This window comes from Tachysurus vachellii, chromosome 8, assembly GCF_030014155.1.
Source record: "Tachysurus vachellii isolate PV-2020 chromosome 8, HZAU_Pvac_v1, whole genome shotgun sequence".
Classification (NCBI taxonomy): Eukaryota; Metazoa; Chordata; class Actinopteri; order Siluriformes; family Bagridae; genus Tachysurus; species Tachysurus vachellii.
The window spans coordinates 21,648,259-21,661,842 of NC_083467.1; the positions used below are offsets into that span (position 1 = coordinate 21,648,259).

A 13,584-nucleotide genomic window follows, 5' to 3' on the forward strand; every position below is an offset into this window, starting at 1 on the left:
TGTTCAAAGTTACAATGAAAAAGTGTCAAAGGTTGTGGGGTTTTTTTTTTGTTTTGTTTTGTTTTGTTTTTTAAATGCAAAAGATAAGGAAAGAAGTGCTAGTTGAAGTGTTTCCTGAATAAGTAGGTCTTCAACCGCCGCTTGAAAATAGCCAGTGACTCAGCTGTCCGGACCTCTAGGGGAAGTTCGTTCCACCACCTTGGTGCCAGTACAGAGAAGAGTCTTGTAGTCTTGTACTTGCCTCTTACCCTGAGAGATGGTGGAACCAGTCGAGCAGTGCTGGTAGATCGGAGGGTGCGGGGTGCAGTGCGAGGAGTGATGAGGGCTTTGAGGTAAGAGGGAGCTGGTCCATTTTGAAGCCAGTGGAGGGATCGCAGCAGTGGGGTGGTATACAAGAACTTTGGCAGGTTGAAAACAAGCCGTGCAGAGGATCATTTGCAGAGGACGGATTGCGTTCATAGGTAGACCTGCCAGCAGTGCATTGCAGTAATCCAGTCTAGAAATGACAAGAGACTGAACAAGTACCTGAGCAGCCTGTGTGGACAAAAATGGCCGAATCCTTCTAATGTTGTAGAGAAGAAACCGACATGAGCGAGTCACATTAGCAACATGAGAGGAAAAGGACAGTTGATTGTCCATGGTTACCCCAAGGTTGTGAGCTGTGGCTGAAGGGGAGATCAGATCGTTGTGCAAGGATATAGCAAGGTCATGACCTGGGGATGAATCACCTGGGATGAACAGCAGTTCAACCATCCCCCCATCCATCCATTCAACCACCATCCATCCACTCATCCATCTATCAATTCATCCTTCCATCCGTCCACCCATTCGTCCATCCATCCATTCAACCACCATCCACCAACCCATCCATTCATCTGTCCACCCACCCATCCATCCACCCATTCTTCCATCCACCCATTTGTCCATCCACCCATCCGTCCATGCATCCGTCCATCCATCCACCCATCCATCCAACCATTCGTCCATCCAAGTCAGCAACCACAACTATTTACTCTTTTCAAAGAATATAGTTTACTCTTTTTGTATACATTCATATGTAACACTAACAATGTGCATGTTTTTTCTTTAAAAATTTTAGTATCCTGCTGTAAAAAAAAAAAAAGAAAATCTGCAGTGTTCCTTAATATCGTGTGTCTTTTTTTTAGAAAGGAAAACACCTCATCAATAAAGGGGTTACAATGCACAGTGATAGTCAATGACAGTCAAGAAATTTCCACATTGAAACCCTTCACAATCTGTACTGCCTTTGAGGAGACTTGAACAGAAATCACATGAAATCATATATATATATATATATATATATATATATATATATATATATATATATATATATATATATATATATATATATGAATTCAGAATAGTTTTATCTTTAATAATACAAGCCATCATAGGTTGTCTAGATAGATCAGAACATATTATACACAACAAATGATGTTCATGTTTGATGTAACAATTTGATTGTCCTCACAGGATGTCCACTCGAGCGAAGGACTGATCTGTTCCCAAGTTGTTCTCCACAAACACCTCGTACTTCCCCGAATCCGATGGACGTGCACTTTTAATAGTGAGAATGGTGTTGGTGTCACCAACATCGAAAAATACTCTAGAGGAAATATGCACAACAGTATTTACAACATAGTAAGTGAGAATATGACATATTTTGATAAATGGACCTGAACAATACAGTCTCTACCTGTCGTCTTCCTCTATATCGTCTCCATCCTTGAGCCAGCCAACATCAGGGGGAGGTTCCCCACTGATCTCTGCCTTCAGCACCACCGTTGTACCTCTTCTGCCTTTTATGCTGTCTGGTCCCTTGGTCACCTTAGCTGGGACTGCATATAGAAAATGTCTTTCAGGATTATTCTTGAAACAATCCAAATGTGTATTATGCTGTTACATTTTTCCAAACTCTACACACCTTCTACTCTGATACAGGCAGAGCCGGATGTCTGACCAAAGGGGTTTTTAATAGTAACAGTGTATCTGCCCAGATCTGCTAACTCTCCATCACGCACCACTAGCGCCACAATATCAGGGTCCTCAAATACATAGCAATACTTGGGTCCATCTTTTAGCTCTTTTCCATCCTTTGACCAGATGATAAAGGGGTCAGGAAAAGCACTGACCCGGCACTCCAACTTTGCCGCACTTCCTTCCACCAGGAGCACATCTTTTAACTCCTGCAGAAACTTTGGTGGACCTTTTTCACGTAGCTCTTTCCTGGACCTTAAACAAATATTACAGAGTGAAGGACTTGAAGACATCCTTAATGTCATCCCATCAAAAAGTCTTTTATTCATGCAACCGGTTTCACTGCTTAAAGTCATTTAAATTGCCCCAAACGTACATTTTTTTTCTTCTTGTATACATTTATATTTTATCTTTATGCTAAAATCTTTACCTAAATTATTTAAGTATGTTAAGCAAATTGACTCATTAATTTCCATTGGCCGAAATTCACATTTCTATGAGTGCTAACAATATTTGTAGATGAAAAGTTTTGCGCTTATGTTGTGAAATTGTTTATTACCGATGGCCCCGATAAGAAGCTTGGATGCGGATAGCTGCCTCTTGTACTTGAGGGTCGTTGATATTAATTGTGCACCCTGGTGGGGGTGCAGCCTTGACTTTGGACATCTGTCAAATTTAAAATCAATAAACTGACACATTATATGTTAAGGTTTTCTTTTCACAGAAAACGTTACTGGACATGGTGATCATTTTAAATTTCCACTAAAAAGAAAAACAAGTGCAAAAATAATCACCACAAAAATAAGAAAGAACTTACCCCGGGTGGCTGAATAGCTCCACTCACTCACGATACACACAGGCTGTTGCCCTCAACCTGGATTTATATACACACCTCCAATGGGAGAAGTCTAATCTAATGAAGCCTTAATTGTAAGGGGCCTACAGATGCCACCCCAACATTTGTCCTTCTTTGGATCATTGCTTGCAGTCTCCTGACCATCAGAAGTCCAAAAAAGATGCTCACCAAGTGTTCCAGAGTAGCAGACAACTCCTTGTATAGTGAAGTAAGGGCTGAAAGACCCAAGAGACTACCCAGAATGCAGTTTGGCCTTTGACTGAGGATGCCTGATCAGTAGTTGTGAAACACGAGTCCTCCCGGATGAGGGCTTTTACAAAGGTGGTCTGCCATTGGGCTTTCTAGAGGCATCAAGGCATTTAGATAATGGACTGCTTTCTCTTTAAGGATAGTGAAATGCCTGTATTATAATAGTTTGTGCACAGTTTACACCACAGTGCTGTTGAATGCTGAATTCTGGAAAAATATCTGGAAAAATATCACAAGTTGGTTATTGAAAGTCAGAGGACCTTGAGGTTTCCCTGCAACACAACAAATTGCATTTTTTTTGTCTTATTCATTTTATATAGTGGAGGAAAAAAATAGGTTGGTGAGGTTATGACTGTTTATAGCAGCATTAATGTAAATGAGTATGGGAAGTAACTTGTTTTCTGGATATTACATAACATTAAAGGCGACTATTAATAAATAAAACAGCTGCCTGCTTAACATTTACAGTCTTATCCAAGTCTCATCCTATTAATAGTTATTCACGAGCTATTAGCAGCAGTTGTGGCTTTGCTCTTATGTTGTGAATATCAATCATTTTAGATTTTTATACATTAAAGCACTATTGTCGATTTATGTGTTAAACTAATGGGGGTTTATATCTTTGGACAGTTAAGATAAAATTTGCTGACAAAATTGACAGATATAGTGCTTTTTATATCTGACTTTATTTCACTAAAATTTGCATTTTCACATATACACTTATTTCATACAACCCATAAAGCATTCAGACAGTGTCCAGGTTTGTCAACAATGCAATGCATTCCAAAATCTTCTTCAGTTTCACATTAATGGGTTTCTCCATGTAATACAAAGAAAAAAAATACACCAACAATTTATTTTGTAGTCACACAGCCAGTTTTTTTTCCTTCACTGTTAGATTCAAAGTTTATTAAACAGGAAAACAAAACTATAAATTTGGCAAGACATACAAAAGGGCCTTGTAATTACAGCTAAAGTTTGTATTTTATGTAAATGATAAATAGAAATAAGCCGGCATAGTTCTGTGTAGCAAAAACAAACCACAATGTCTCACTGCACTGCATAACAGCATTCAGGATTTACTTTTGTACCCAAACAATTTCAACCAGAAATCTATATCCCCTAAAAATATAAAAGACGGCAGCACAGCTTACAAGTACTTGTTCCATCATGTGATACAGTCTAAAATTAGTGCTTCTGTAAAAAATCTGCACTGTAATAACATTTGCATAACTAACTCGTATGACAAGAAATCATTTGTCCAAACAAATGACACAGAAATACCTTTGTGGAGGTTCAATGTTTGGTAGATGTGCACGATGCTTTATATTCAACTGTAGAGTTACACTTAAAGTGGTTATGATATGATACTGAATGATGTCGTTATTTATTTCTTTTTATTTTGTGGTATCACACACAATCATAGACAATCAGGGCAGATTGTGCATGTGTTTTGTAAATAAAAGGAACAAAAACATGATCGTAATCGTTTTTGGAACTAGACAAACTGACATGAATTTCTTTATTTAAGATTAACTCGCTCTAATAATACCTGTTAATAAATTCTTAACATTTGGATGCTTTTGGTAAGCAGCATCATTTACTTATCTCAATAACTTGCAAAAAACAATATTACTGTAATAATGTGCAAAATAATCAAACCATACGCTCACCTGAATAAATATAGAATTTTATATGACAGAATTTAAGTACAAATCATTCACTATTCTATATTTTATAATTATCTTTTTTTGTTATGACTAGAAAAGCGATGCTAATAGTCACCATTCTCAGGCTACAATGTAAGTGAACAGCATAGTGTTCCATTAAAACAGGTGAAATAAAGATGTTATAAAGGTACCATTGGTTAATCAGTTGTAACTTACAACTTTCCCACTAGTCGGTTTGTTTAATGAGGATCAATAAATTATGTAGCAGCATTTCTTCACTCTGAGAATGATGAAGCTAAAAAAACATAAATGAAACATTTCTGAAGAATGATGGCACAATCCCTCTTCTCGCTGCCACAGGTAATGAATTTTTATTTTCTTTAATCTATGAAATAAATATTTGAATTGATCACATGCTTGCATTACATCAGTGTACAGATCGAACAAAAATGCATAAAAAAACAACAACAACAACAAAAAAAAACCCCACAAAACCCCAAATTCTGTGATTTGTAATCTTTCAATACATTAAAAATAAATAAATAAATAAGTGACTTCCAAATCCTGGGAATCTTTTTTTTAACAGTTCTAACATTACTTTTCTTTTAAAAAATAAAAAACATTAATCTGACGTCACAGTCTGCTCAGGACCCAAATCAAGGACGATAATTTCCTACGTTTGGTGTAAAACATCAAGTGGCACTGCAGTAAGAAAGGATTGAGTGCTCAATTGCATTTAAAAGAAAATTCCAATGATTTATATATATATATATATATATATATATATATATATATATATATATATATATATATATATATATAACAATGTTTTAAAATCATTTTGGAAGTGTGACAATATTTCAAAGTGAGCTCATAGATTTCCACAAGGCATATAATGAAAGAGAAAAGTAAAACTTTCATAAAGAACTTATAACAAGAATAAATATTCATATGTAATAACAAGCTATTATATCTATCTTCCAGCACAGCTCTGCTGGATGCTCGATTCTGATTGGTCAGAATGTGTTGATTCATTGTCTATAAGAGAAGCTCCAACAGTAGTTCTGGCAGAAAAGTAGATTTTAAAGCACGTCTTGTAACAAAGCATCATGTCTGAAGTAACAGGGTAAAAAAAATGTGTAATTGCTCATATGTTGTAGCTGCATCTGCAAATAGATGTTTCTTTAACATTTTTGGAATGAGTTTCCAGTGTCAGTAACAGTCAGATATCAAGCTCTTATGCTGGGTTACTCGGTAACATGACTTTTTTTCTTATTACCTTAAGAGAGACTTGGATTTTCCACAATATAAAATGTAGCTATAAATTAATAAAATGTACAACGTGCTGGTTTTTATTAGATAGGAAATTGTTAGCGCCGACAGATTTCTGTTGTATAAGACGAATAAAAAATATTAAAATAATAACTGGGATGTATCGTTAAACAAATAATCATTAATCCTAAATAATCAAATTCAAAATTGAAACAATGAATTAAATAATTGGCCTAGAGATATTTTACATAGTTTATTAGACTATTACTATTAACGATAACGTATTACCTAGTTTGTAAATCATAGCCTGTCTCAGGTAACTGAGGTAGGTACAGCCACTATACCTAGCTATCAAATGAACTGGGTAAAGAATTATTTTTGCAATAGTTAGTAATAAATTAATAATAAATATCTTATTCAAAAAATTATAAGGATGTACAAAATGTACTGAGGCCTGGATTCAGTTTACACCCTGTGGAAGCCTATGGCAGGCATTTTTGTGCCACGTCTTACATAAAATGAAAAGATTTCTCACAAAAACAGCCAAAATGTTTTAAAACACTGTACAATATGAAGATGATCTTTTTTTCGTACTTTCTTTCTTTCTTTTTTCTTTTTTTTTTTTGGAAAAACGTTGGAATTGTCCTTTAACTCTACTTTACATTATATATATTAATGAATACAGTATAACAACTACCTGTAATAAAATTTTCAATCTCATAAAAACTAGCAGAAAACTCTGATATACATGTTTTTTTTTTCTTTTTTGTTTTTATTTCTCTCCACAAATGTCAAGGCCCCAGAATTATTAAATGGAAACACCACAAAAGTTTACATTTACAATATGTTTAGCAAATGTAGTTGTACATGTTCATGTTGTCTTATCTTAGACAAATGCTGAAAAAAGGAGCATGGGTCATAGCAAGGTAACACGTGGGTGTGGCATGGCTGTTTGTGGGCGGAGCTAGGTGCAGAACAGTGAACACAACAGCATTGAGCATGCTGGCCATAGCTGATAGAGCGTAATGCTTTAGAATCTACTGCTAGTAGTCCATAGATTATGTGCTTGAGTTTCTTAATTGAAATCACACTGTGGGTGTGTTTGAATCTATTTCTGAATAGTAGTGTTACTGAAGCTGTGCCTGATGGGTTCAAACACACTCTCTTGTGATCCAGTCAGGGCTCAGCATGGTTTCAGTCCATCACAAGCCCGTGCCTCTTTGTCCATTTGTTCTGAGATCCTCTGCCCTTGGGTAACATCGCTCCATCAAAACCAAGCCGAGCTCACTGAGTGACAGGAGTGGAGGGTATAGAGGTTATAGTGGCAGTCGTGGTGGGTATGGTGGGCATGGTAGGTGTGGTGGGTGTGGTGGGGGTTTGGGCAGAGTAGGAGCGCAGGAGCACTTTGTGCTTGGTAGCCACCTGAGCCCTGATGTGCTGCTGCTGGCTCACAAACTCCTTGAGACGTGTGGTGGTAAAGGTGAGTGTCTGTCGCCGCAGTCGCATCAGGTAGGCATCCTGCAACCAAGAGTTGTTGAAGCAGTCTTTGATGGAGGGACGCGCCCTGGAATATAACAACACACACACACACACATGCAAATCAGTCAGTGCTCTGACATTGCCTAAGGATTCTTCAGCTAAAAGTCAGGTAGACAATATTGGGAAAAGAGAAAGTACACACCAAGGGTAACTGCACAGGATCTTCTTAAGGAACAGAGAGGCACTTTGGGACACGTTTTGGTAAAGCTTGCTGAGGTCAAACTTGGCTGCCTGGATCCTGGCCTCTGTCTCTGCTTGATTATTCTCCATGAATGGCAGCCGTCCACTGACCCTAAGCATTATAATATCCACAACAAACAAAAAGAAATCCATGTTATTTCGAGCTGTATTCAAATGAAAGCTAATATTTACCCATATCAGGCCACCTGCTCAAAATCTTATTCGAAATGCAGGACTGAAAATGACAAATACAATGACAAAAAAAAAAAAAAAAACACATAGATTTTGTATTATATAGTGTATTATATACACACCATATTGTAGGTAAAAAGTGGTCACCACTCACATAATGTATGTCAATACACCAACACTCCAGATGTCAGCTGGAGGTCCCACAATGTCTCCTTTCAACATCTCGGGAGCTTTTAGCAAACCAGAAGGATTAAAAAAAAAAAAAAAACGTAAATTACAGAGCACAAAGATGTGCTCAATTACATCCATAAAAAGAGCAAAAGAAACACGTACTCAAATGGTTAAGGTTACAAGGTTAGTAGGATCTTTTGAAACGGCATAAATAGAAAAAAGTCACGCCTAGATTGTGTAACACTGTTTGATGTGAAGATCCATATCTGTAAAATGACTTCTCAGAAAAATATATCTTTACTCTGAACCAAGATTTTGTGTGACATAACAGATGTGCTCCTAAAAAAGAGGATAATTTTGAACGGTTTGAGGTTGAATTCCTCTCCGCAGTACAAGCGGCCACAATATTCTTTACTTACACATGTACTCCAGCGTTCCTATAGGAGGGTGGAACTGCTTCAGAAAGAGTGGGTTAAAAGTCTGAGCACTGCCAAAGTCAATGATCTTGACCACATTCATGTAGGTCACTATAATGTTGTCTGGCTTGATGTCTAGGTGCAGGATTCTCCTGCTGTGCAGGTAGTCCAGACCCTGCAGGATTTGCACAGTATAAGACACCACGTCATCTTCAGAGTAACGGAACCTGAAATGGAGAGAGGGTTTTAAACATTGCGGTCTGGTGTGTACAGGAGCATATGCTTTCTGCTCTACAGCATGAATGATTATTGATTTCTGAATAAGTGAAGTGGAATTAAAGCATTATCACAGTTTATTACTTAAATATAAGCATATGTCACGATTGAGTCAATTGAGTCCAATTTGTTTTGCATAATACAGTACAGTGCTGTGTCAATAAATAAATAAATAAACAAATAAATAAATAAAATCAGGCCATGTACGCCTGGACGCCAGATGGTTTCTGACCTATCAATCAGGCTGTGGAGAAGCTCTTTTCCTGTGCAGCACTCTGAGATGAGAACAAGGTAGCGTGGTGTGACATAGGCTTCATGGAGGGTCATAATCTTGTCATGATGCAAGGCCTTGAGGATTTCATACTCCTGCAAAACACTCTGCTTGCTCTCAGGCTCATATGGAACAATTTTAGCCATAAAGAGGTTGCCTGTGGCATTTTCTCTGCACTCTCGGATGACTCCAAAACGGCCTCTAAAGTAAAGATCAAGAAGCAGACATTTTAATTAGTCCTTATTCATTTTTCTCATGGCTCAAAACAGGGCTTCAAAACAGCAATTCGTCAGCTAGACTACAACCTCAAAAAATATCAGCTAGTATTCTGTACTTATATGGTGTATATTACCTGGCCTTCTCATCCATGAAGGTGTAGGGTTTCTGGGGTACACCCTGTCGTAAGGCAGACTCTCCTGGCTTGCCCAATGGAGTTTTCCGCCCTGTGGGTGTGACACGCCCCGATGGAGTGACCCTCCCACTAGGAGTCATCCTGCTTGGAGTAGCACTTCCCTCCCCGACAGGAGTGAGACTCGTAACCAACACCACAGGTGGAGACAGGGCAACAGAGGGAGTATTGGGGGTAACTGGGGTCACAGGAGCTGTTGTGGTTGCAGGTACATACATGGGCACTGAGGAAATGGGTTTACCAAGGGTGGGTGGAGGAGAAACTAATGGAGGTGGGGACACAGGAGGAGTCTGTGCCATGGGTGGAACCACATTGATAGGAGTCTGTGGTTTAGGGAGAACAACAGGAGGGGACGGTTTGGATGTGCTAGGCAGGACAGGAGCAGATATATTAGTGGCAGGTTTGGACATTGTGATATTGAGGGTGGTTTTGGCTTTGGTCATGGTCGGTGTGCTGGGGGCAGGAGTGCTGGGGGCAGATGTGCTGGGGGCAGATGTGCTTGGGATGGAAGGCTGGACCTGAGATACCTTAGGTACATTACGATTCATGGAGGCTGACATGGACAATGTAGCAGGAGATTGGGTTGCTGGAGCAGATTTGGCAGGAGGTGCAGCAGGTCTGGCAGGAGGTGGAGCAGGTTTGGCAGAAGATGGAGCAGGTTTGGCAGAAGATGGAGGAGGAGCTGGAGTTATAGAAGTACTGGGTACAGATTTACTCCCAGCCAGCTTTATAGGCGGTACAGTCATGGTGGAGGTTACCACAGCAGGACCTGCTGTTGATGGAAGAGTCTTGACGATGACGGTTTCAGTGGATCTTGCAGGTGCTGCCAGACAAAAATGAAACAAAGAGTGATGACATTAAACAGAGGAGTTCTCACAGTTGGGTGTGTTCAGAGCAGGGATTCTCTTTTGACAATCATGAAACCTGTTGCAACCATGAACCCCTTTAACTATTAAAACTGTTAACTGTTAACTGTTCGACATAATCCATCATTCATTCATTCATTCATCTTCTACCGCTTATCCGAACTACCTCGGGTCACGGGGAGCCTGTGCCTATCTCAGGCGTCATCGGGCATCAAGGCAGGATACACCCTGGACGGAGTGCCAACCCATCGCAGGGCACACACACACACTCTCATTCACTCACACAATCACACACTACGGACAATTTTCCAGAGATGTCAATCAACCTACCATGCATGTCTTTGGACCGGGGGAGGAAACCGGAGTACCCGGAGGAAACCCCCGAGGCACGGGGAGAACATGCAAACTCCACACACACAATGCGGAGGCGGGAATCGAACCCCCAATCCTGGAGGTGTGAGGCAAACGTGCTAACCACTAAGCCACCGTGCCCCCATAATCTATCATTTCAAATGATATTATTATTATTTAAATGTGTACAGTAATAATTTGCCTATTTATTAGAGCAGTAGAATTTTTATTCCTATCCTTTCCACTCATAAACATTATCAATAGAATGAATTTGTCATTATTAATAGAGTTAGGGTTAGGACTAGTAAACTATAATAAAGTAAAGTAAAATGTACCTGCTACATCTAGGGTGACTTTCTCTGACAGATTGCTGTATGGTCCCTGGCCTGCTTTATTTACACAAGCCACTCTAAACCTGTAGGTGGCGCCAGTGGGAAGGTCTGTGACATTGCAGTAACAGTCAGCCACACCAGTGGCTACAATCAGCCAATTACTTTCACCTAAAGGAAAAAAAAAAGTGATAAAATATTACAACCTATTTTATGTGTTAATGGAAACCACCTCTTTAAATAGAAAGGAATAATATTTATCTAAAAAATCTGAAGATAAAAATCGCAAAAACAAATTTCACTCTTTGAAAAAAGGTTCAGTTTATAGAGACGATCCCTAAACCTGAATGGGAAGAAAAGAAACAAATTGTAATACCCAGCTTGTACTAATGGTGGCAGCAAAGCTTTATAGAGCTCAGAATCTCAAATGCTGTTTTTTTTTAAATTAGTAGAAAGATTAAACTTTTACCTAACATTACAATTTGTATGCAAAATATCTTAAAGGTTCCTCACCTTCTGTCCTGCGCTCCAGGCAGTAAGTACAAGGGGCCATGGTGTCTGATGGACGCCACACAACCAGTGCAGTGTTTTGATACTTCTGAGGAACCTCTGGTGTACCTGGTGGGTTTGGCAGACCTAAAAAAAAAACCATCATCCATGTAGTACTGAATGTGATTTAAAAGTCCAGTAAATTCACTTCTTTATGTTTAATCTAAGCGTAAACGTGATTTTAACAAACTCTATAGTTAACAGTTGCTAACTCTACAGTAATTCATTGAATTTCGGACCAGAGTGGAAATTACTATTAAATTATAGTAGAGACATATGTTTTGAGAAATGCTGTAAGATGTATTCATGTGCAATTTTATAACACGATTGGGAACGTGGAACGTCATTCTCAGTCTTGTGCAGTTAAATGGGAATTTTCAGCATGAAAATATCAATTTTCCCAAATTTATCAAATTGTGTCAGAGTGGGGAAAAAAATTCTGATGTGAAAATATCGCACATTCCTATTTCTGAATGACCTTGCCATGTTAATCAGTTCTAAGGCAGGCTTGGCACAGAAAATCTATGGCCTCTTGTCATGTTAGGAAATTGGATTGCACATTGATAAGAACCGTGTTAGCCTTTTCATCCAAGCAAAGAACGGTAAGACACGCACGGGAATCAGTGATGACATAGCCAGTGAAACAGCTGCTGTGACTGTACTGAGCACAAACTGTGTGTCTGTGAGCATGGCTTCCATAAATCATTGCTGCGCTCTGTTTTGTCCTGTCCTTTATTTTAATTCAATAGTCTCAACATACACCTGTTCGGCTGTGCACTTATCTAATCCAAATCTTCAGTTAATGTTCAAAGATTTGAAAACATGTGACATGGATGTTGGTAGCAGATGGGCAGGTTTCAGTATGCTATAAACTGCTGATCTCCTGGGATTTTTATACACAACAGTCTCGAGTTTACTCAGACTGGCGTGAAAAACATCACGTGAACAGGGTCTGCAGGCTGAAACACCTTGTTGATAAAAAATGATCAGAGGAGAATGCCCAGACTGGTCTGAGCTGACAGAAAGTCTGTAGTAACTCAAAAAAGCACCACAGAACACACAATACATTAAAACTTCATGTGGATGAGATACAACAATAAGACACATCGGGTTTCATTCCTGTCGGCCAGGAACAAGAACCTAAGGCTATCATGGGTACAAAGTTGACCCAAACTAGATGCTGGAAGTTTGAAGCCTTGCAATAAAATACAAGGTGAATTTTTTTCCCTAATCTTCAGCTGTATAGTTTGGGTGAGTCTGTGCCCATGATAGCCTCAGAGTATTTTTCTTGGCTGACAGGAGTGGAACCTGATCTGGTCTTCTGCGGTTGCTAACAGAAGATCTCTTCTCATCTAGGTAATCCACATCAAGGTTTAATGGTATATTGTTATATGCATGCTGTAATATATTTCTGCTCAGTCTTCCTGGCAGCTGAAGCAATCTGGCCATTTTCCTCTGATTTCTCCGATCAACAGGACGTTTCCACCCACAGGAGTGTTGCTCATATATTGTATGTTGTTTTTTTTTTTTTTTGTACAAATTTACTCTAGAGAATGTTGTGTGTGAAAACAAAGAGATAAGCAGGAGATCAATTACTGAAATAATCAAAGCAGCCCTTTTCTTATAAGCAGTCACAGAGATAACATTGGTTATTCATTCTGATGTTTGATATGTTTAATGTGCTCTTGACCTGTATCTGCATGATGATACTAAGAGGAGATCTGAATTCCATGTGATCCTTACACCAATACAGCATTTGTTTGGCTGTATATTTGTACTCACACCCTCCAGTGTCACCCATATGAGGATGGGCTCCCCTTTGAGTCTGGTTCCTCTCAAGGTTTCTTCCTTACCAATTTAAGGGAGTTTCTCCTTGCCACTGCTGCCTGAGAGTCACCTCAGACTTGCTCATTGGGGATAAATACATATACATACGTACATACATACTGTGAACTACAGTATATATATATATATCTTGAATTTTTATTAT

General features: G+C 38.8%; 2 protein-coding genes across 7 annotated transcripts in view; both read right to left on the minus strand.

Annotated features, from left to right (window-relative positions):
* Window positions 1–1,008: 1,008 nt before the first annotated feature.
* On the minus strand, window positions 1,009–2,867 carry LOC132850715 (SPEG neighbor protein-like). The gene is made up of 5 exons (XM_060877377.1): window positions 2,816–2,867; window positions 2,558–2,664; window positions 1,946–2,253; window positions 1,718–1,859; window positions 1,009–1,627 (listed from the first exon to the last, which is right to left on the minus strand). Exons 2-5 carry the CDS (start codon window positions 2,662–2,664, stop codon window positions 1,489–1,491), a joined length of 696 nt encoding a protein of 231 aa, XP_060733360.1. The 5' UTR covers window positions 2,816–2,867; the 3' UTR covers window positions 1,009–1,488.
* Window positions 2,868–5,382: 2,515 nt separating this feature from the next.
* The window catches only part of spegb (striated muscle enriched protein kinase b), a 91,653-nt gene continuing 83,451 nt past the window's right edge, over window positions 5,383–13,584 (minus strand). For all 6 annotated transcript variants that reach the window (XM_060876907.1, XM_060876911.1, XM_060876909.1 and 3 more), the window contains 8 exons: window positions 11,559–11,681; window positions 11,052–11,216; window positions 9,443–10,322; window positions 9,052–9,291; window positions 8,547–8,770; window positions 8,111–8,186; window positions 7,727–7,876; window positions 5,383–7,609 (listed from right to left, as the gene is read on the minus strand). In XM_060876907.1, the coding sequence (XP_060732890.1) occupies window positions 7,330–7,609; window positions 7,727–7,876; window positions 8,111–8,186; window positions 8,547–8,770; window positions 9,052–9,291; window positions 9,443–10,322; window positions 11,052–11,216; window positions 11,559–11,681 (2,138 nt within the window). In that variant the 3' untranslated portion in view covers window positions 5,383–7,329. The remainder of the gene's footprint in view (window positions 7,610–7,726; window positions 7,877–8,110; window positions 8,187–8,546; window positions 8,771–9,051; window positions 9,292–9,442; window positions 10,323–11,051; window positions 11,217–11,558; window positions 11,682–13,584) is intronic.